The sequence below is a fragment of the Sarcophilus harrisii genome, chromosome 1 (assembly GCF_902635505.1).
Source record: "Sarcophilus harrisii chromosome 1, mSarHar1.11, whole genome shotgun sequence".
Taxonomy (NCBI): domain Eukaryota; kingdom Metazoa; phylum Chordata; class Mammalia; order Dasyuromorphia; family Dasyuridae; genus Sarcophilus; species Sarcophilus harrisii.
The window spans coordinates 347,010,374-347,033,998 of NC_045426.1; the positions used below are offsets into that span (position 1 = coordinate 347,010,374).

At 34.3% G+C, this 23,625-nt stretch overlaps 1 protein-coding gene across 1 annotated transcript in view; it reads right to left on the bottom strand.

The window, feature by feature from the left end:
• Nucleotides 1-4,417: 4,417 nt before the first annotated feature.
• TARS1 (threonyl-tRNA synthetase 1) overlaps nt 4,418-23,625 on the bottom strand; it is a 37,882-nt gene continuing 18,674 nt past the window's right edge. Inside the window, exons 5-19 of the mRNA XM_031945879.1 lie at nt 23,468-23,589; nt 22,474-22,591; nt 21,786-21,850; nt 21,606-21,684; nt 20,010-20,156; nt 17,602-17,700; nt 16,992-17,158; nt 15,560-15,722; nt 15,329-15,466; nt 14,927-15,004; nt 11,925-12,025; nt 11,383-11,487; nt 10,107-10,179; nt 5,633-5,747; nt 4,418-4,930 (exon numbers count right to left, since the gene is read on the bottom strand). Coding sequence (XP_031801739.1) covers nt 4,782-4,930; nt 5,633-5,747; nt 10,107-10,179; nt 11,383-11,487; nt 11,925-12,025; nt 14,927-15,004; nt 15,329-15,466; nt 15,560-15,722; nt 16,992-17,158; nt 17,602-17,700; nt 20,010-20,156; nt 21,606-21,684; nt 21,786-21,850; nt 22,474-22,591; nt 23,468-23,589 — 1,719 coding nt within the window. The 3' untranslated portion in view covers nt 4,418-4,781. The remainder of the gene's footprint in view (nt 4,931-5,632; nt 5,748-10,106; nt 10,180-11,382; nt 11,488-11,924; nt 12,026-14,926; nt 15,005-15,328; nt 15,467-15,559; nt 15,723-16,991; nt 17,159-17,601; nt 17,701-20,009; nt 20,157-21,605; nt 21,685-21,785; nt 21,851-22,473; nt 22,592-23,467; nt 23,590-23,625) is intronic.

Here is a 23,625-nt window from a genome sequence, read left to right on the forward strand (position 1 = left end):
TCATTCAGTCAAATACAACTCTCCATGACCACATAAACTTTGTACATGGAGCTTCCATGGCAAAGTTACTGGAGTGCTTTACCATTCCCTTCTCAGCATGTCCCCATTTTATAGATGAGGAACTGAAGCAAATAGGGGTTAAGTGACTTGCTCAGGGTCATACAGCTAAGTGTCTCAGGCTACATTTAAATTCAAATCATCTTGACTCCAAGTACAGTACTCTAAACACCCAGGCATCTAGCTGCCCTGATATTGTACTAAAGACTCAGAAAAAAACAAAGATAAAGCTTATCAGATTCGAAATCAAAAGAAAAAATGACTCTCCACAATTCTCTTTAAAATTGAGGTCTACAGTTTATATGACACTCATACAGAGAATGAGGGCTAGAAGTGACTTCAAAGGCCCTTTAGTCCAATCTGTCTAATGAATTTTCTATCTCATCCCACTGCCTTAGGCTGTTTTATAGGAAAAACTTAAATGCCAATTAACTTAAGGGAAGAAACCAACCAATAATGAATTTATCTTTGATATGCTTCATACTTCTATTTTGACATCTAATGACTATTTGGTGAATGAGTAGTTGGTGGTCCTACAGGAGCTCAGAAGACACTGGTTATTAAGCAGTTTTTCTTGACTTTCCTGTTAATTCCCTTTTTCCCATCTCTTAGATTTACTTCCTTTCCTTTTCTATCATTATTATTACCTCATGTCTGGCTATTATAAAGCCTTCTAGAACTTTTCTCCTGTCCTAGGTGCTTCTTGAACTGGAAGAATATAAACATCATCAGAATAATTCTTCTCCAAATCCCACCTACATAATTTCTATTCCTCTAACAAAATTTAGACTAATAATAAGCATTTCACCTGATCCCCTTCCCCCTCACCCCCAGATAAAATAGCAATCATTTATTGTGCAAAGTATCATGTGGTTGGGAGCTAGGGGGATGGTGAAGGTTCAGGGTCCTCCTTGCCCTGGAGGAATTTGTCTATTTGGGAAGATTGGATGTCTACTTGAAAAAATACCAATCAAATATAATATTGTACACACTTAGAATGAACTTTAGGAGTCATCTAATTCACCTTCCCATTTCAGATAAGAATCCTCTCATAATGATTATTCATAATGACCATATGAAGAGAAAAAAGGAATGAACAAATGAAAAAAAATCACTTTGTACAAAGTAGAAACAATCTGTAAGCACTTTGAAGAAGGTTGCAGTCTAATGGGGAGGCTACAAAGATGGTGTTTCTGTTTGTAAATTAGCTGGTAGTCCTTAGAATACAGTCTATTTTCATTATTGTTGAATCATTTGACGGTGGCAAAGGAAAGCAAGAGTCCCATTATACTGACCCAAGTCTGGTTTGGTTCTCACTCGTTAAAGAGGGAAACTGAAATGTTAGTGAGATACTGTGGTTTTCAGGAGGATGAAAGTTCTAGGAGCCATGTCATTGACAGAATGATGGAGGAACCTCAGGATATTTAACCTAAGGAGAAAACATGGGCATTGGAAACTGGTAAAGGCCAGGAGAGGAATACCTCTGATAGATGGTTTTTATTTAATTTTAATTTGAGAGCACAATATTTTGCTGGCAATCCATTCCAAAGTATTCCACTCTTTTTCTGGTTGAGCTGAAATCCAGCTTGCCTTTCTCCCCTACTCATTGGTCCTAGTTCATTTCTGCAATTCAGTTTAATGGGGAGTTCCGAGTGTTCACAAAGCCTTGGGGACTAGCACCTGACCTGAGCCTTGAAGAATGGCAAGGTTTTTATAAAAGCCTCTGGAATAACACAGAGCAGTGGCACATGACTTTCTCCCTTACACTGAAAACAATTTAAATTTTGAAAACGTCCTTCCTCAGTTATCAGTTCCCTCAATTAGCCCTCATACATTTTCCAACTCTGGTCTTGTGGTCATTGTTCTAGGAACACACACTATTAATACTTTTAAAACATGGCACCCAAGATTGAAACCAATATGCCAGTGCAAGTGTGGTGGGATTATTACATCCTTAAAGTTGGACAGCAAGGCAGCTAGGTGCCAGGCCTGAGTCAGAAAGCCTTCCCGAGTTCAAATCTGCCTATTGTGTAACCTTGCCAAGTTTGCCCGTTTGCTCCAGTTTCCTCATCTGTAAGGTGAACTGGAGAAGGAAATAGCAAACCCACACCATTATCTTTGACAAGAAAATCTCAAATGAGATCACAGAGGTCACAACTGAAAGGACTGAACAATAAAATTGGACAGGAGGCCCAAACTGAATTACTTTAGCAGCCTCAGTTTTCTCAACTATAAAGTGGGGGTATTCATAGCATCTAGTGTGGTAATGAAGATCAAATATTTGTAAAAGTTCTTAGTACTGTGTTTTGCACATAGCAATTGCTTAATGTTTGTTCTTTATTTTAGGTTGGTGGTTAATTAAAAACCTTGGGTCTTTTTTTTTTACGTGAACTGCTCTCAAGCCAAGTTTCACACTTATCACAACTGCTCAATTTTTTCTTTTATAATCCAATTGTAGGACTTATTAATTTCTGCAAAATTTTGTCTTTATGACTATAGTTCTTTTTAACAATTGAAATAATGGAGATAGCAGGATACTGTGGAACAAGTCTCAATCTTTTAATGCCTATAAGCTTGGTCAATCCTGGCCCTCAGTCTTCTTACCTATCAAAGAAGAGGACTAAACTACAGGACACAATATCCCTTCCAACTTTGTGCTAGAAAGCTCAATTCATATGTCTGTTCCATTACTTATCTTTCCCAGATTTATATCCTCCAAAGACTTGATACATGTAACTTCTAAGCAGTTATACAAGTCAGTTGATTTACAAAACAGAATAAAATAGGCCAAAGGACAGAGAATTCGTTCTAGTTTGAGTCAAATTTAGTCATCTCTGTATATCTCTGATATTTATCTGTGAGTAGTCCTACGATTCCCATATGTCCTAGTTACAGTATAGAAAATAAGCATTGTTGGAACTAAAAGGAGAAAAAAGATCACTTTAATTGGAGTGGCCTGGAAAGCCAGACAGTGCAAACTAGATTGTAATGGACATATGGTTAAGATATTTAAGGCGGAACAATAGATATACAAATACACATAATAAAATATAAGCTTTGTCTTGGGCACAACTAACAGGACCAGTTGGGTTGGGACAAATGATTTATAGAGTATTAAGAAATGAGAAAGGACAGATAAGCTGGGGTCAGATTTTGGAGGGTATTGCTACAAGAAAATTTCTGCATATACAGGATAATTAAAAGAGGGTTTTTTGAAAAGATTAAAATATAGCAATGTGTAGGAAGGAAGAGATTAGCAACCTCTTGCCCATTGCGTCTTCTTACTTGTTGTAATGATCTTCTTTCATGCTGTCAACCCACATCCACAAGTGGTATATTCTAACCATGCTTTTATTCTGTATTACTTCAGCATGATAGTATTTTGCTTTAATTTTTGTTGTTTTGTAAAGGTATTCAGTTAGATCTGAGGGTATCTTTTGTGTAGTAGAAGTTCAAGGAATACAAGAGTTCCCCCTTCCTTGTTTTCATTCAACATCTTCCATTTTAAAAATACTTTGGCTTTGGAGAAGTCTGAAGAATTTTTCAAAAACTCCTAAATAGGAACTCAAATATTGACAAAAATCCATTAAATAACTCGAGTAAGTATTACTTTAATTTGAGCAAAGGAGTTTTTAGTGTGTTTTTTTTTGGGGGGGGGAAAGGGAGGCAGAGGAATGTGTAGTCCAGGTGTAGCATACCTTGGTGTGTACTCATATCATCAACTTATCTAAAATTTCATAGTATTCGAAAGTCTGGAAGAGAGTGACTGAAACAGGACCTGAACCTAGTGTGTATGAAAACTGATGACAACCATATTAGAAAAGAGTTCAATAAATTACGAAAAAAAGAAAAACCTTTTGAAATTAGGTTTAGTCTATGGTTCAAGGAAAAATATGGTAAGACAATACTGACTAAACTGTTAGGGAAAAAAAAATGTCAAAATAACTATATAATTTAAAAATACAAAAAAACAGGTTAAAACTGATGTCTCACTGTGGTGTGTGTGTGTGTGTGTGTGTGTGTGTGTGTGTGTGTATACACATGCAATTAAAGAACATACCTCTGGCTAAGGCTTAGGATGTTTAAAAGTACTAACGGTAATTATAAATTTCAATAAATTCTTAAAAGATTTTGTTTTTTATTAAAATGAGAATTTAGTTCTTACTCCTTATACTTATTTGCTTCACCACAGTAACAAACATTTCAAAACAATACATTTTAATATTGAATGAAATCATTTATACATCTATTTGCCTGATTTGTTATTGTAAAAGGACTTTGCATTTGATATGACACATATCAAACTTTTCATTATTTCTTTAACCTTCTACCACTAATCTACATAATTTTCAAATATCAATTTAAATGGAAAAATAAATTTATTATTTATTATGACTAATCATGTCTTACATAATACTTTCTCCTTTAAAGCATTCTTCATTTTATTTTCAGTGATCAGATACTTAGGAAATCTAAGCAGTTTTCAATTTTTCTGCTTTATTAATCAAATGTTTCAAGTATATTTATTCAGTGTCTAAAAATGGCAAAAACAGAGATTAAGGAGCAGGCAGTGAAAAGAAAGATATTCCTCTATAGCCAGTAAAAACTGAGGTTATACAACCTGTAAAAATTTAATGTTATTTAGAAAAAAACACAAAAACCTGTTTTTTTTTTTACACTGAACCAATCATGGGGGCCGGACTAAGGAGAAGAGGAAATCTTAGTTAAAATTCTTCTTCAGCTTGCTTGCTTCGAGACTGCTTTAGCTGCTGTAATCTCTCGATTGTTTCAGAGACTGTGCGTTCTCCATGTACCTTGTTATCTCTTGTACGGATATTCACAGTCCCACTAGTTTTCTCTTTTTCACCAACAACTAAAATACATAAAACATCTTCATTAGATAGACCAGACCAAGAACAAATCTGAAAAGATATCTGAAGAGTCATAACTTCCTTAAAGGGAAATTAAAACTATCTAGTTATTGATATTTGTACCTTACTGAATTTACTAAGGATAAACAAGGATCAACTATTACATGCATTTGGCATTCAAACTCTATACATTTTACTGGCTCTATCACAAAGATATGGGACCTTGGATAAATCATTTTCTCTCGTAACAATTCTCTCATACTTAAAAAAAGGGGAGAACAATATAATATATGCATTATCACTCATAGGATTACTGTGAAAAAAAGCATTTTATAACCTTAAAATATCTTGCAAATGTGAACAACTACATGTAATTAAAACTTCTACTGCTCATTGAGTTATATCCTCTCAAGCATGATAAATACAAGAGAAACATTCTGTGTTCACTGAGAAATATAAGGGGTAAAAGGATATAAAAATGTAAACTTTTAGATATCTTTCTATACATCAAAATATTTCATTATATCATGTGTATTACAGTATTACAGAAATCTGTAGCAAAACTATAAAGCTCCCCAAACCAGGCAATTTAAAATGAACAGGTTTTTCTATCAGCTCACCCAACCCTCTTCTGGTGTTCAGCCTCAGTCCAGCCCAGTTTTTTAAGGCACTAGAGATAGCCCTTACATTTTTTTCATTTTTACCTAGAATGAAGTTATATTGTGCTAGCTGTGCATTTCTGATCTTCTTGTTCAATGTACAGCCTGGATCCAAATCAATGTCAGTCATTAATTTAGCATCATGGAACTGTTGCTGTACCTGATAAGACAGAATAAATCCTTATAGATTTTACATTCAAACCATATTTTGCTTTATGACTTTATAATCCACTGGTGGCCCTTAACTTGAATCTTCCAGAGATAATGTTGAAAATAATAATAAAATATTTAAATTAAATTTAAACTTAAAAATTTTGCATTAAAATGATATTAAAGACCATGTGAATAACTCAAGATATTTTACTCTATAAATGAAAGCAGTCATTAGATTAACTGATCACTTTATGAGATTCAAAGTACAAATTTTTTGTATTTGTATCATTGATTACAAATAGGTTAGGACTAGTTTCCATTTAGTATTTATCAAATGATTCTAATTCTTTATATAGAGTTGCCTTCTCTATTGAATACCTTACAAAGATTCACAATAATCAAAATAATCAGAGGTAACTATTCATAGTCAACTCTCTATGGCCATGGTGTGGGTTTTTTTTTGGTTTATTTTATTGTTTTACAAAAAGCAAAAATGCTGAGTATGGACAACTGAAAGATGGTAACACATTCTATTTTAAATCAAGTGAAGGAACATCATCTAATTGATCAACAAAATTTTCCCAGCAGCAAGTTACTGCTCTTAAAACTGCCTCTTAATCCAATTATTTCCTTTACACTCATATATACAATGATCTAATCAAAGAAATTACTGAGAGGAATTTAAATGAACCTGAAGAACACATTCTAAATTACTATGTTCAAAGAAATATTTACAAACAGTTCTTTTCATTACAAATACAAACTTTCCTTTGAAAACAAGATAATTAAATGAACAGCTGCTGTTGTTATAGGCAACAGTAAGTTTAGTGAAATGAATTTCAAATACAATTTTAAAGAAATTTTTAAGCTTGTGAGCTAATGTATTAAAGAATAGAAATCATCATTCTGGAACCCACTTTCTAGCAGGTTCTTTTAACGCCATCACTTGTCCTTGCCATTAGCACACCAGTTAACCATACTAGTTTAGCTTTATCTCCCAACAAAATATCAATCAAGTTTTTGATAGCACTTTAAATACAACTATTTCACAATGTTTTCTACATTTAAAAGTGAGAAACTCCAACTAAATCATGCTTTGGGAAACTTCTGGGTCATAAGACCAACAAGATGAAGGACTGACTATTTTCTCTGATTTTCACGGCCTCAAATAGCTTCAAAAGGAATTATGCACATGAGATAAAAGGAGTTCAGCTGATTCCATGGTGTAAGACACTAAGAATGGGTAAAATCTGGTTTAAAAAAAAAAAAAAAAAAGGCAAAATCTGATGAACTAACAGCAGAGAAGGCAAATTCTCCAACACCCAAAACACTCAGCACTCTGTCCCCTGTTGTCTTACAGAATTACAGTATTACATTACACAACCCAATTTGTACTACAGAAACTAATCTAGGATAACATAATACTTATATAACAGCATTCATTGATTATCCTTTCCACCCTTCACAGCAACTTGGGAAATCTAAAAAGCAAAAATCTGCTCTAGCTGGGACTGTAGCACTCTGTGCTCTAACATTCCTCTGCAAGAGAACAAAGGTATACCATCAGTGCTGACCAGAAGCTAAGAGCCCAGCAGAGGTCAGTTCTGTCCTCCAGAAATCACAGAATACAGAAAGAGAGGCTGGTGAAATGTGAATTACCCAGCATAGGATGAGCTAGAGATGGCTTTGAGACCCACCCCATAGGGAAGGCACAATCAAAAAGAAAGATATTAGAAAGTGAATAAAAGGAATACTAGGGAAAAGACCAAAATTAACAAAGCTCACAGGAGGAAGAAAGTTTAATTAAAGACCTTAAACGTAAGCATATCAATCAACAGGGAAGATAATAATTAACAAAAAGGAATATGGCCTCCAGATCAGCTAAATGAGTCTAGACATCCATGAACAAATAATGGAAGACAAGTCAATGAAGCAGAAGACATTCGATTCTCAGAATAAAGAACCACTAGTGAAATATACTAATTTGAGAGAAACAAAAATTATGAAAGCACAATTAATGATCTGCATGATTGAAATAGTTGGCAGAACAGGAAAACTTTAATCCATTGTGACAAATTTTACTACTAAAACAAACAAAAACTGGGAATGCAATTACACAAAAGTGAAGGACTATGTAGGAGAAAAGAAGCTAAAAGCCTTGCTTGACATGAAAAGAAAACATGATTTCCACAATAGTAGAATATATGATGTTGAAAACAGAATGTAGAGAAACGATTATATATTATATATTTCCAAGAACACAAATAAAAAAGTCTGAATATCAATCTAAGAAACACTACCAAAAAACTGCCCAGAATTTCTGAATACGGAAAACAAAGTGTCAAAAGAATCCACAGATTTACCTCTAGGAAAAACCAAAACCAAAATCTCTATTCTAAGACAACAAAGTGGTTAAATTTAATAATCTTCAGTGAGGTGTTCTTTCTTATTTTAAGTAAACATGAAGTATGAGAAATGTTGACTTTTTCAAAGATCAAGTTCACATGGGAATTTATTTATGCTATGCTAGTCAAAAACAATCAGGCTCAAGATTTTGATCTGTAATACACAGAAGTTATTGGTTATATACTGCATCAGCAGTATCCAATTTATAAAAGCCCTTCACATGCGAGTACAAAGCAGAGAAATCCAAATCTGTAGCTCTTGCTTTCCAAGGGTCAACTAAGACTCTCCAATTAAGAATATATGAGGAGAGACTGACCTGAAAAAGTGGCGATGTTCTCTTCTAATAAAGAGATTTAAAGATTCCTGGTACCCAGAAGTATCTACCCTGTACTTTGAAGATACTTGCCCCCTACAGGTTACACAAAGGAAGCAAATGGAGGATATGTATTGTATAGAACAGTCACTAGGTAAGTACTCACTAAATTGAATTGATACACAGTTGAAACTTGGAAACTTATCTTTATTACCACACTATTACAACTAATAATGATAATCTATTAAAGCCCTACTTCAAAGGCTAGTGGTAGTCTAAGGACCTTGAAATGTGGCCCTCAGTTCTTAAAATAGATTCAAAATAGAACCAAGTTCTCCTCCTGGCCCTGAGGGCCCTTTGGAGGGGCAGATGGAATTAAATCCTTTCCTTCTCTTTCAGGTACAAATTCAGTCTTTGGCACACCCAGTCTTCAATAGTGCCTTCACCAATATCTTTGTTACCCCAGACAAAAAAACAATACCTTATCTTTTCCTTTTCCTTACTTTTTTCCTTCTATATTTTGGCAATTCTTTCCAATTACTTAATTTATCTCCCAAGGGACATTTCTCTCCTCAAGGGTTGGCTGGGACTGGGCCACACCCATTGAATCTGGACCGAATCTAAACTCCAAAACGCCCAAACAAACCAATTGTCCCCAATTGATTCCAGTCACCCTAGAAGGCCTAACCAAGCCTATCCTGTCCAGAGACCCAGAGTTTAAGACTCCAGGTCTCACAGGTTCCTGTCCAGAGACCCCTCCAGAGTTTATGACTCAAGGGCCTCACAGGGGGCTTACCTATATAAGGTTTTGGGATAAAAGTTTTAATAAGTCCTACACAAAGTTGCAAAGATTATGTCTAGGCCTAAGTTTGAACTAGATGTTCAAACATCTGGGAACCAATCTCTCACAAGTATGGAGAAGATCATCACAAGACTGACCACCAGTTTTTAGTTACTTTACCATGTTCTAGTGGATCTCAGTTCTGCTTCCAAATGCCTGACATACACCCATTCATAAAATATACCCTTCCAATTATGCATATCAATAAAAGGACATTAGATAAAATTTAGTCATCTACCCTAGTGTTAAAGAACCCAATTCATAATAGGTATTGTTTTAAACCACAGGCTAATAAAAGTTATTTCTCAATTTAAATGAATTTTAAAATCCTCACACTTCATATAAAGGTGATAAGAAAAGTCAAAAATTTCAGATGAAATTACTCCAAGGCACAAAGCCTCAGGTAACCAAACTAACACTTGCCATATGCAACTGAAAGACAACAGCTGGATGAAACATAAATTTGCAAAATGCTTTCCTAGTTTTTGTCTATTAGGTTTGCAAAAGGCTCAAGGACATTTTTAAGAAAAATAAAGATATTTTTAATAGCAATCTGTTTTTAAATTTGTTAACAATACTTTTTAAAATCTACAGCTGTATAAATCTTGCTTCTGACCATGCAGTAAATTATGTTCCTCAAAGTTAAAAAATGAATATAATTTGCCAGGGCATACCGATGACTGCAAGCATCACATTTCTCTTTGATATAGGCAACCTGAGAGAAAAAAAACCTACAAATAGTTTGCAAAAGCCTAAAAAGAAGAATGTTAGCTATAAAGTTTAAGCTCCCAAACTTTATGGATCACCTTTTGGGCATATCCATCACATGTTGGTCCCACTGGTACTACCATTACTTGCCGAGGAGACAGCCAGAAAGGCCTATGGAAGAAAATGAAAATGTCAGGCATACTAGTTATTAGTAACAATGGTAAAATTCTTTTATCTGTTCTTAACATTTTTTCCTGAGAATTTCAAAGGCTGCTGAGCTTTCCAAAGCTCTTCTTTTACAATACTCAAGTAATATCTGAATAGAATTCTATTCACAATGATGACCAAGTTTCAAAACATGATTTGGAATAAACTATCACTCACTGACATTTTAGCTGAAATGAAATAAATAATATATCAAAAAAAAAAAAAAAAAAAAAGAATCATAAAAAGATCATGGAATTGAAAAAGCTCAATTAAACTATGCTCTCTTCCCAGCCTATAAACAAAACAAAAGACAACAAATATTCCTTTGACTATTTTATATATTCAGACAGAAATCACATGGCATGGTAAATAGGAAGGCCTTGGAATCACTAAGACCTAGCTTCAAGTTCCTTCTCTGACACATGCTGGTTATATATCCCTGGGCAAATCCAGTAACCTCTTGGTCCTCTAGGCCCTAGCTTCTTCAATTATGGTTTGTGATTCCATATGGAGTCTTTTAAGTGAATATGGGGGAAGGGGGGAATGATAAAATTATGATTTATTATCAGTAAATGTTTGATTTGTAGATCTATTTTATATACTTATAAACCGAGGGTCACATAAAAATTTGTTGGGCAAAAAAGGGTGACAAGTAGAAAACATTTAAGAAGTCCTGGTCGAGGCAATTCTCTTTTGTTATAAGGTGCTGATTTGCATTAGTAGAGAAGTTTCTTCCCCAGGAAGTTCCCTATACCAAATGAAAGTACAGGTTCACTTGGCGACACTATCTAGATACTACCATTTCCCTCCTTTGCCATCCACATTCATCAAATGAATCAAATGCCTAACCCTTGCACAGTCCCATGCTAGGTTACAAACCTAGCACAAGTTTTGTCTTTGTGTTCCTGGCCGGGATACAAAGACAAAATTAAAATATTCTGTCCTCAGAAAGCTTACATTCTTAATTTTTGCTGCTATCCTTTATTTGTATCTCACCTCCATTTCCCAATATATGCCTTTACCACCCCTACCCAGAGGGTCATCCCTTACAACAAATAGAGGACAACACAAAGCAAACAACAGTTTAGCAAAACCAATAAACACATTAACCAAATCTAACAATTTGTGTAGGCATTATATTTTTAAAAGAATGTGCTTCTGCCTTACCATTTGCCTCCATAGTTTTCAGTTAGAATAGCAATCATTCTTTCCACAGATCCTAAAATGGCTCTATGAATAATTACTGGCCTTTTTTTATCATCACCATCATGACTATAAAGAAAAAGAACAACATATTTTTGCTTATTCCAGAGTAAATATTTAGCTTTAAATATGTCTTATTCTTTGATGTAAGTTCTCCCACCAGTGGCACGGATCACAACCCGTATGTAATTTGGTAGACAGCTGTTGAAAATTGCTATAGCTAAAAAAAAGTCATACTTTTTTGTCAACCCAATAGTACGAATCTCCACATTTAACCAGACAAATCCTAGGAAAACAGACAGAAAGTGCAGGATGGGGCCAAAACCCCAAATCTTTCTAGCTTGGTTAGCCCCATAGAGTTAATTTTCATTTACATCAGTTTCCAAAAAGTAGATGAGTTATAACTGATATTATAAAGCATCAGAGGAGCACTTTCTTGGAGGAGCCTTTAAATATTCCTTTTTAAATAAAAGACTCACCTGGAAAAGATGCAGATGTGCACTCACCTTACATAAGTAAGATTAAATCTAATTGGCAGTTGAAAATCTAGTTGAATTGTTGCACACTGATGGTATCGACCAATAGCATCTTTAATCTGAATGTCAATCTAAGAAAGATCAAATTCACTGAAATAATTTCTATAGAAATAAAGAATGGTCAAGTGAAATTTTGTTGTCAATGTCTTTAATCAAAATTGAGTAACAATTAAATTAAATGCGTATTACATACAAATAACAAATTAAAATAAGCTAAGTGCAAGAAAGATAATAGAAACAATATTAGCTAACATTTAAAAAGTGCAATTAATTTATATAAATTGTCTCCTCTGAGATTGCTAACAGCTTGGCAGAGCAAGTTCTACATGAATTATTATTGAGGAAAATGACATTCTAAGAGTTTAAGGTGATTCAGACAAGGTCACACAGTATTAGATGTGTTGGAGGCTGAATGTGAACAGATTTTTTTTCATACATTGCCTGTCTGATACAATTGAAAGGCTATGAATGTCCAGAAAGAGAGAAATCATTTGTTGCCTAATGTACACCCCCCTCAGGTAGGGCTGAGAAGAATGAAGGGAGTCTGAAGAGAGGAATAATAGAGGTGGTTTTACAAGGAAGTGCTATTTGAAAAAGGACTTCGAGGCTGGACATGCTTTTAGAATGATGAATAGCTGGGTGTGGATGAAATATAAAAAAATAAGTGTGAAGAATGGGAAAAGATAATTTATACAAAGGGCACTGAATTTGTCAACAGTCTGGACCATAGGCTTTAGATTCCATCCCAGAAGACATAAAAAGGGAATTTGAACAGTCATCAGTGTCAGGAATGACAGTTGTCCCAGGTGGGGATAGAGCACAAATAAATGGTCAGTCAGTCAATTTGCATTAGGAACCTAATATGTCAGGCACAATGCTGAGCAGTGGGGATAAAAATGAAACTATAAACAACCACACAAAAACAGGAGAGAACTTTGGAAAGAAAATACTAAGGTCAAGGAAGGTTTCTTGCAGAGTGTAAGACTTTAGCTTGTATATAAAGAAAATCAGAGGAAGTCAAAAATGAGAAGGGAAGGTTAGTCCCAGAAGGTTAGCCTGTATCAGGAGATGGAATGTCTTGTGCAAGTAACAGAAAGGAGGTATCACAATAAGGAAGAGAAGAGAGAACAAGAGCCTGAATTAGAGTGCTAGCAGTAGGAATGGAAGAGGGATAGGACAGCAGCTTCAATATAAGAAATGGAAGGAGGAAGATATGGAATCAAAAAAGAACTGAAATTTTGAAAATAGGTGATTGAGATCATAGTGTGTCCTTTACTGGATTCACATTAAAGTAGTGCCTACTGTATACAAGAAACAAATCAAGAGTCATGTCATTTAATCTCTCTGTAAAATGAGGGCACTGGAGTAAGGGATTGCTGTGATCAGTTAAATAACTGAATTATCAAGAACAAGTTTAGAGAGGAAAAGAAGAGATTGTTGTCTTGGATATGTTAAACTTCAAGATACAGGGAGAGAGAATAGCTAGGGAAAGATATGCATTAGGTAGCTGAAAATTCAAATATGGAGAAGTTGAGCACTAAAGACATGGACTTGGAAGCAAATACCAGGGAGAGGCACTTGAAGTCATGGGAGCAAATAAAAATGGATATTTGGGGGAGAGAGGGAGAGAAAGAAGGAGAGAAGGAGGAGACAGACAGAGAGAGAGAGAAAGAAAGAAAGAGAGACAGAGAGAGAGACAGAGTGACAGAGAGAGACAGAGTAATAGAGACACAGAGAGAGAGAGAGATGACCAAGGGCTAGGATTTCTATAATACTTCCATTTATGGGATTAGATATGAAAGGGAGTCAGAACTAGAAGAGTCAAAAAAACCAAGTTTCAGAAGGGAAAGCAGAGGGGAGGGCCAGCTGTTAAATATTCCAAAGTCTGGAACTTCCAGAGTGACTGAAAAAAAGACCATTGGATTTGGTGCTTAATTGGAAAGATCTTTTACAACCTGACCCCAACTTATCTTTCTACTTCACTGGACATTTCTCTCCAAATGTAGCCAAATTGGTCTTAACTGTGCTCCTCCCATGTGACAATCCACCTCCCATCTCTACACTTTTGCCACCCCCCATGTTTGAGATGTATTTTCTCTTTACCTCAGCCTCAAAGAATGCCTTTCTTTAGTCAAGACAAAACTCAAGCATCACCTTCTACATGAAGGTATTATTTCTTTTCCTGATCCCAACAACTAGTGCCTCCCCAATATGTTATGCAAGATAGTTGTTCTTTTTACTGATCTTTAATATAGAGCCACAAAAATTAACTCTTAGCTAAAGAAAATGTATCAGATCAAATGGTAAAGGAAGGATGATATTGCCTTTTTAATATAAACATGTTGGTACGCAAAAGGAGAATGGAAAACAAATTTTGGTTTAATAAAAACTGCTAAAATATGTGTGCAAACAGTTTTCAGATAAGCAGATTTTGTTGCAAAAAGAAAAGAAAATGAACTGTGCAAAAAGGAGTGGGGTCGTAAATTGCAATGTAAAGGATATAGGGCGATAACATATGACTAGTTGGATGATTAAAAGAGAAAGAAAAAAAACTTTTGTTAAAAACTGAGAAAATGAATGTAAAGAAATACTTGTCAAGAATACAAACTGTGACAGAGAGAAATTAATGTGCAATGAAGCTGGAAATAGAGTGGGGCCAGGTTGTGAAGTTCTTTAAAAACTAGAGAAATTTAAATTCAGTCCTAGAGGAAGGAGAGAAACACTATCCAATGGTTGTCCCTCATTCTCTCTGTGTGAAAAGCTCACATCCTTCTATTCCTGATGACATGACTATTTATTCTTTTTCTATATGTAATATATTTTAGAAATATTTTACCAGGAAAAACTGAAACAAAGTGTTAGTGGTATAAAAGAAAAATATTTCAAAAGTGACAGCAAGATACAGATTATGCTCACTGCCTCTTACTAGCCCTTCCCTGTATCTACATTAATTAATATATTTGGGTACTAACCTTTGGTCCGTAGAATGCTCCATCCCCAGGGTTTAACTCCCACTTCTCACCAAATTCATTAAGGCTATTTTCAAGTTGCTAAAGATAACAAAACAAGTTAAAACAGAAATATGAATCACTGCCTTCAATTCTAGTTTAAAATTTAAGATATTATTTCCTACCCCTTCATATACTACCTTTCCCAGTAAATACAACTTGAATGTTTTTAGAATAATAATCTTTTCTTAAAAAAAAAAAAAAAATCAATTAACCAGGCAGAAATGATCACTTAATTCTCTGCAATGTGTGGGTTATCACCAACGACAACATCAACACCCTCACCAGCCTCTTGCTTTAACTCTTAAATAATCTCAGATTCAATTCCAATTCAATTCCAATAACTTTTCAATAAAATGAAAATACCTTTTCAGCTCGATTCCATATTTCGATATCTCCAAGGAATTTTTCTGGACGAGTTGAAAGGTTTAATTTAAAGGAAAATCCAAACACATCATACACTATACGCAAGAAGTCCAAACAATTTTTTATTTCCTCTTCAATCTTTGTTTTGTTTAGAAAAAAAAAAAATTGAAAAATGTGTTATTACTTGAATTCTGACATTTTAAATTTGATTTCACAGGATCTAGTTAGTACCTGCTCCATGGTACAGAATATGTGAGCATCATCTTGCTGGAATCTTCGTACTCTTGTGAGCCCTGTGAGAGCTCCTGACAGTTCATTCCGATGAAGTACCCCAAAGTCAGCTATTCGTAGAGGTAACTCCCTCCAAGATCTGGGACGGTGATCAAACATAAGGCTATGTTTGGAAATAAAAGGAAAGGTAGAGAATACACTGATATTCAAGTCTCCAAACGGCCAATTAGTTTAATGATATTGGCAAAATGTTACAGCTGTGGTTCTCAAAATTCTTTGGTTTCAAGATCCCTTTAACACTTAAAAAAAAAACACTTGCCCCCTTCCCCAGTCCCAGACAGCTTTTCTTAATAAGGTTATATCCATCCATATTTACCATATTAGTATGAAAACAGTTTTGACCTTGTGATCCCCTTTGAAGGGGTGTGAAGGTCCTCTACAAGTCCCCAGATCACACTCTTGAGAACCACTGATTATAGTGCAATAGATTCCCACAGAAAACTAACAGAAAATCTTATTTCAAAGTAGAAGTAACATCTCTCAAATTTTGGGTTCCTGAGTTTATTCATGAATAGAACATTATTATGAAGCAATTTAAGGGCCTTATATAAATAAAACTAGAGAATACATTTTGAAACAATCAGCTCTAGACAATGAGCAATTTCTTTGCACAAGTCTGAGGAGGTTAAGCTAGCCTACTTAAAAACCTGCTAGCTCTACAGTGAGAGGATTTAAGATTAAGTCAAGTTTCTGTCACTCTTCATAAATCTCGTGCAAATCAATCTATATTTCTAGACCCTAGTTCCCACACTACAAAATGAGGATGCTGACATAAATGGTCTCTGAGATTCTAACCAAATTTCTATCTATGAAGGCAGGTCTTTAGGATCACTGATTATGAATCTTTATATTTTTCTTTTAAAATTTCAACAGCCCAGCATCTCCACAGATGGCACCTCCCAACTACCTGGAAGGTAATTTTTATCTTTGTATACCTATGCCATCATAGTACCTTTTACATAACAGGCACTTAATAAATGCTTTTAGAATTGAGAAAAGAACAGCCTAAACAAAAGGCTGACTTTGAATTTCTTAGACCCACAACACTCCTCACCCCTATGGTCAAGCAGTCCTTCCTCCACAGCATGTAAGTACTTTACTACTTTAATACTACATATATAATATTTAATAATACATATATATTCAAGCATCTTCCCAACATCTATGGAGTTCTTACATATCTCTCATGAAGGTCAGTATTTCCAGATTCTTGGGTCCAAGTCAGAAAAAAATACAATACACTTAACTAAATTCCTCAGGAAAACATGGAGTATATCTTAAACAGAAAATCTTTCCAGAAAAAGAAAACAAATTCAATTTAATTATAACACTTGATAAATATTTTATTAGAATCTCAAAGTAAGCTATATACCAGTGTCCTGGGCAGTTCATGGGCTTCAGAGCAAATATCTCCTTTTCAACTTCAAAAGAGAACATGTTTTCACTGTAGTGCTGCCAGTGTCCTGAAGTCAGCCAGAGTTTGCTATTATAGATATTTGGGGTGACGACCTCCTGGAATCCCCTTTTCCTATACTCACTCTGAAAAAGCAAACACCCAAAATAAAACCAAGATCCTAAAAATAATGGACTAGAAAAACAATTACATCATTATTTTAAAAAATAAACTAAACTAAGTCAAAGTAAACAACAAACTAAGAGAACTTTAAGAAGAGGCCTCATTGAGATAAATGAGTGTGCCAACAAAATACAAGACCAGATAAATGTCTCTAGATCACACATAAATTTTAGTGACTTTACTCATACATGTATATATATATGCACTGCCTTTTAATATAATGGTTATCAATATATATTAATATCAAAAGCCTTAAAAAAACTTTATAACATGAAAAAACAAATTCACAAGTAATTTTATCTACCCCCCCAAATCAAAATTAATTCCTCCCCACCCCCCTTTAAATTTATACTGTATATTTGAAAAGGCTTGGTTGGGAACAATATAATAGAAGAAGATTATTTACCCTAATGAATTCAACAAGTGTATTATAGATGTAGGCTCCCTTAGGCAGGAAAAAGCAACTTCCAGGACTGAGTTCATGGAAGAAATAGAGTTCCTGATCCTAGGTAAAAGAAGAAAAGGAGAATGTCCAAAATATGTAACCATAATAATTATCAACTTCATCAATGTTTATGTAACACTTTAAAATTTGCCAAGTATCTTAAATAAACTATTTCATCTAAGCCTCACAACAATTTTACAAGTTACCATTTTATAAGTTGTTATTATTTTAAGATATTATTATCTCAAATACTGATGAGAAGACAGATATATCCATGGTTATAGCTAGAGTCAGAAGCAGTATTTTAACACAGACCTTCCTGCCTCCAAATCCTGTATATTATCTGATAAGTCAATCAATAAACATTAAATACTTATGATGTGACAAAACATTTCGCTCAGCTGGAGATGCAAAGAAAAGCAAAAGTCACTGTCTACCCTCAAAGTCTAATAATGAGCTAAACAGCAGAGGGGTAGTAGGTGGTGATAGTGAAGGGCTGGCCAGGGCCATATGATGATCTCTCCTGAGCCCCTTCTCAAACAGAGAATCTAGGATGAGTTCTTTCATGTGTACCTTCCCCTCTCTTCAATCAGGAGTGAGAATACTGAGGAAGAAAATTTCAAAGCTGATATGATTTTGCAAGATGATGAGTTTCCGGAAATAACAGGGAAGTCCAGGTAAGCAGTCAAATAGTAATGTTCTGGTACATTTTAAAAATTTTGTCCTGGTTCCATACTAATGACCTTCCAAAAGCATAGAAACATATGTCAAAACTTCGGCTGAAGGCCAAATTAACTTCTTGGACTACAAATGAAGTCCCTCAAAGGATATTGATTTTTTTTTTTTTTTTTTTTTTAACTGCTTTTTAACATAAGAAAATGCAGACAAAATCCCTTCTGGTTTCTCCTATTCTACTCCAATGAATAGGGATACCTAACCTTTTCATGAGACAGAATTGTTTCTTACTCCTCTTAAAAGAGTACTGGTACTAAAGGGATATGAAGCGCTAACAATGAAGTTCTTGGTCAGGAGATGGGGTGGCCACCTACAAACCATAATAAAAGAGGTAAAGGAGTTGCTTCAACTTCCATGTCTCAGAGTTCATGGCTCCCTATTTTAAATGTCCAAACCCAAAATAAGGAGGTCATGGCTATGGGCTGGCCTGAAGGCAGCAGGAATTTTTGGTAGGTAAGGTGAGGTGGCAGAAGATTCCGCCTGTGATCCAATCAATCAAGTTTCTTTACTGACCAGTTGAGTATCTCAGCCCAGAGCACAACCAGAATTTGCAGAATAATGCATGAATGACTTATAACTTCATGAGGGCAAGAACATCTTTTATTGAGACAATGAATTTCACCTATAACTTGTAGTTTTAGACAGTTGCCTGAGGCACAGAGAAATTCAATGACTTGTTCATGGTCGTACAGTTAGCTCCAGATCTTCGCATTTCCATCACTAATACACCATCCACTATATAAGGCTGCTTCTCACTTAAGTATGTTAATAATTCTTTCAATAGTAATACCACCTTAGATCTGGTTAGAACACACTCAGATTTTTAGTTCAACTAACTATTAATTCAATATAACCAACATTTAATCCTATCAGTTTTCTATGGGTTCAGGAAAGGGTTTTGAGTGTTGTTTGTTTCAAATTCTTTTTATCTTACATGTCTAAGGAGGGCTTCAAGGGGCATACAACGGTTACCTTCATCCCAAGGGAGATGCTGGAACACTGTTAGAATAGAAGTCTGATTCCATCTGCCTAGAATGCTCTAAGGCCAAGAATTCACCAGGGAATTCTCATGGTGCCAAAGAAGAAAGAGTTTGGGAATTCTACTTTAATTTCCTTTGCTGAAATAGTTTAGGATACAAATCTCTGGTATTACTCAGCCACTGAGACATCTACTTGTGTACATAATAAAACAAAGAGAAAAGGTACCATCCATTCTTCATCATTTATTATTTCTAATGGATTATCAGCACAGCTTGAATGGACTGGCATTTCTTAGTAATTGAAGCTATTAGAATTTTATCAAAGAAAAAATGATCAGAAACATGGTAGAAAGCATCCTATCCTGAACATTCCTTTACAGTACAGATATTCTTTAAGAGCAGATTTATGGGACTATATCACAGGAGTCAGTGGTCAAATGTAGCAAAATTAGTGTATACCACTATGAGTATGAGTGTGTATGAGACATGGTATTACTTTAGCAGAAAGCACCAATTGTTTTTATTAACACTGATTCATGATTAGGGTTATATGAAATTTGATACTATTCCAAATGAAAATAAAATACCTAGAGAGTATATCTCATTAAGGCATTTCACTAATTATCAATACATAATATTAGATATTTAACTTACCCGGCCAATTTTTCTGTGATCTCTATTTTTTGCTTCCTCTTGGAATTTCTCCCACTCTTTCAACATTTTAGGGTCTGGGAATGAAATGCCATAAACTCTTTGAAGAGTTTCCATATCAGCTTTGCCTTCCCAATATGTAGATGAATTCTGCAAATAAGAATTAGTGATATAATAATCATTTAACAAATGGCTGCTAGAATGAAATTAGCCTGCCTATTTGTCAACACTTTATAGTTACTGCAGTCATTATAAACTCTCACGTACATCACCATTCACTTCACTGAACAGGAAACAGCTATCAGAGGATTATTATTTGTCATCCGTCTAATAAGTGATTCTGATCATCTTTGTTCTAACAAAACCAGAGGAAAACATTAACAGAGGAAGTAGGACATTCATCCAGCTCCATTGTGACCACTGCTTTTCTCTCACAGTATCTAGTACCCAGTTTCTCATCCATCTAAAAATTTAGCTTTTTTTTTTTTTAAATCTACTTACATGATGAATATTGTTACTATAACTACCTTACATACAAGCATTAAGTTAAATTAGAGGGAAAATACCTGGCATTAATATACATATAACTTTCATAATTCAAATCTTATTTTCATGGCAGTTAATCCATATGGTATTTAAATAATAGTATATTACTAAGGGTATTTCATTCAAAAGAGAATTTGAATATGAATTAAATTAGCCATTACTTAAGTCAGATTATACCACTGTAGTAAATAAATCAATTTTTTTTTTTGCAGTCATGAAATCATATTGACATACTTTCTAATAAGGTGCTTGCTATCTTTTATTTATTGTCTAAACACAGTAACAATTAACTTTTCATAAGATTTTAAAGTTATGAAAAAGAAATAGTTAATATGATTTTAATGTTTGCATTAGAGCAAACTAGGAAAATCTGATTTAAGAATTCTCTAAGAATTTCTAAATATTTCTTTGAGATCACTTGAGATGAGGAAAAAGTTATAAAAGCGTTTCAAACGATTATTCTGTAGAAATAAAACTGAAAAGAGAGAAAAACACAAAAGATCATCAATAATATGCATAAAAATATAAATAAAAATGAATTAAACATGAGGGAAGACAGTAAGAAAAACCATAATAAGCGTTCTAAGAATATTGAAACGTAGTGAGAAACAGATGGGCATTTGTTTGATTTCCAGTTATGAAAATTAATGAGAAATGAAACAAATTAGAAAACTGAAACCCACAAGGACATCAAAGAATAATCAAGGGTAGAGGTTATCTTCCCCCACAAAAGAAGATAAGTTCCTTGGGGGCAGGAACTAACTATGTAATGAAGGATAGTTTCATGTCCTATAACTTCTATATATCCAATTAATGGGGAATCAGAGGAGGTACTTGTGCTTCAGGATAGGAAATAAAATGCTGCCTTTGAAGTTTTAAAGGTATGTCTACTAACTTAGGCACCCATTTTTGTAACAATGTAAAATAAATCTTTCCTGCATTCATCAGTCAGTGGAGTTCTTGGTAAGATATTTTGTTTCTTACAGTAAGATTAGGAATGGCTTCTAGATAAAAAATATTTTTAAATGGGCATTTTGAGTTATACAGACTTACTTTATGAATTTTCAAAGTCTTAATCTTGCCAGTATGTCTTACATGAGGACCTCTGCACAGATCTATTAAGGGACCACACCTAAAAGAAATGAAAGCAATTTATACAAAACTTTAAATGGATGGACTTCATTACACTATGAATTCTTATACTATTATTATAAGACACTGTAATAAGCTCACCTATAGACTGTAGTAGTTGGAGTATTCACTTTTTCATTCAAAATCCGACATTTGAATTTATTGTACTAAAAAAACAGAAAATTAGAAATGAATATGATACACCTAAATTTTCAGCTCTGTATGACACATTATTTCTGCAAACTGTCCCCACTCCTGGAATGCTTTCCTTTCTTATCTCTGGCTTTCAGAATCCTCATCCTCTTTCAGAGCTTAGATCAAATGTCAGCTACTGTTTAAAGCTTCTCCCATTACCTCCAGGTTGGGAATGCTCTCTCCTTCCTGATATTAACTTGTATTTACTTTCTGTTGCCTTGTCATATCCTTGCATCTCTGTTTCTCTAGAACAGAATATAAGTTTCTTGAAGGCAAGTTCTATCTTATTCTTATTTTTGTATCTTCTCTTGTGATACTAGATACTTAATTCATTTAAATTCAATAAATGCTTACTATGCCACTATAACATTAATTCAAGAATAACCCATAATCACATTCAGTATAGAAATGTCTTACGTATAAAAATTCACATTATTAAAATACCCAATAAGTTTCATTAACAATCTTTAACTTAGTACACTAAATCAGATAGACAATTACTAATACTAAATGAAGATAAATATGTGATGTAATATTGCTAAATTAAACAGTGAAACCTCTTCAGACATGTCTTTCTGAGCTAAGTACAACTTACCTTAAACATTTCAAGCAAAGTTTCTTTCTTAACTTCCAGTCTTTCAAATAACTGTTTCTCTTTAATGATTTTCTTACACAAAGCCTCCAAAGCAGAGAAATCATTACTAGACACGCCTCTGGGAGGGGAATGGTAGGTGAAAGGAAAAAGAGATAAATTTATCTTCACTTCATTTCAATAACAGAAGAGTGCAAAGATACATTTTAAAACAAAACAAAAAACATTTGGGGTTTCATCAGGAAAATTGGTACGTATGCATACATGCATATATGCAGATACACATATTGTGTATGTATATATGTACACACATATATACAAAAAGATTGTTGTTCAATAATTTCAATGGTATCTGACTCTCTTGTGACCCTTATTTGGGTTTTCTTGGCAAAGACACTGCAGTGACTGGTATTTCTTTCTCCAGACTACTTCATAGATGAAAAAACTGAGACATATCGAGTAAAGTAATTTGCACAGGGTCACACAGCTAGTAAGTATTTAAAGCAATAAGTCTTCCTGGTTCCAGATGCAGTATTTCTTACCACTGTACCATCTAGCTGCCCCCTCCCTACATATGTAATGTGCATATATAGTGTCTGTATATACTATATATGAATACATATGTATATGACACACATATACATATATAATGCACTGGAGAGTTTGCACTTTTTAATATAAAAAGTTTTTGCACTTTGCTAACTTAAAAACACTATTGATATATGTCGTTATTATTCACCCTGCCCCCACAGATAAGGTCCCTATGGCTTTTGAGACCTAAGAACTAAAAATTCTTTGAGGTAGCATTGCCTTACCTGCAGAGAATGATGTGCAAATTGTTTAATATGAAAATATTAAGTGTTAACTCAAGAAGAACCAAACTTATTCTATAAGCAAAACTTAAGGGGAAAAAAATCAACCAAATCATTTTAATTATGACATGTTATGAAGCCTTCAAATTTATGTATTCAGACAATCAGAATGTGATTGAACTTACCCATCTTCAAGATACATGTCATAGTAAAAGCCATTTTCTATTGGTGGACCATAGCACAAGCATCCACCATAGACTCTCTCCATGGCTTCACCCATTATATGAGCACTGGAGTGCCAGTATACCTGAAAAATTAAAGATAAATACAGTCATATGAGTCT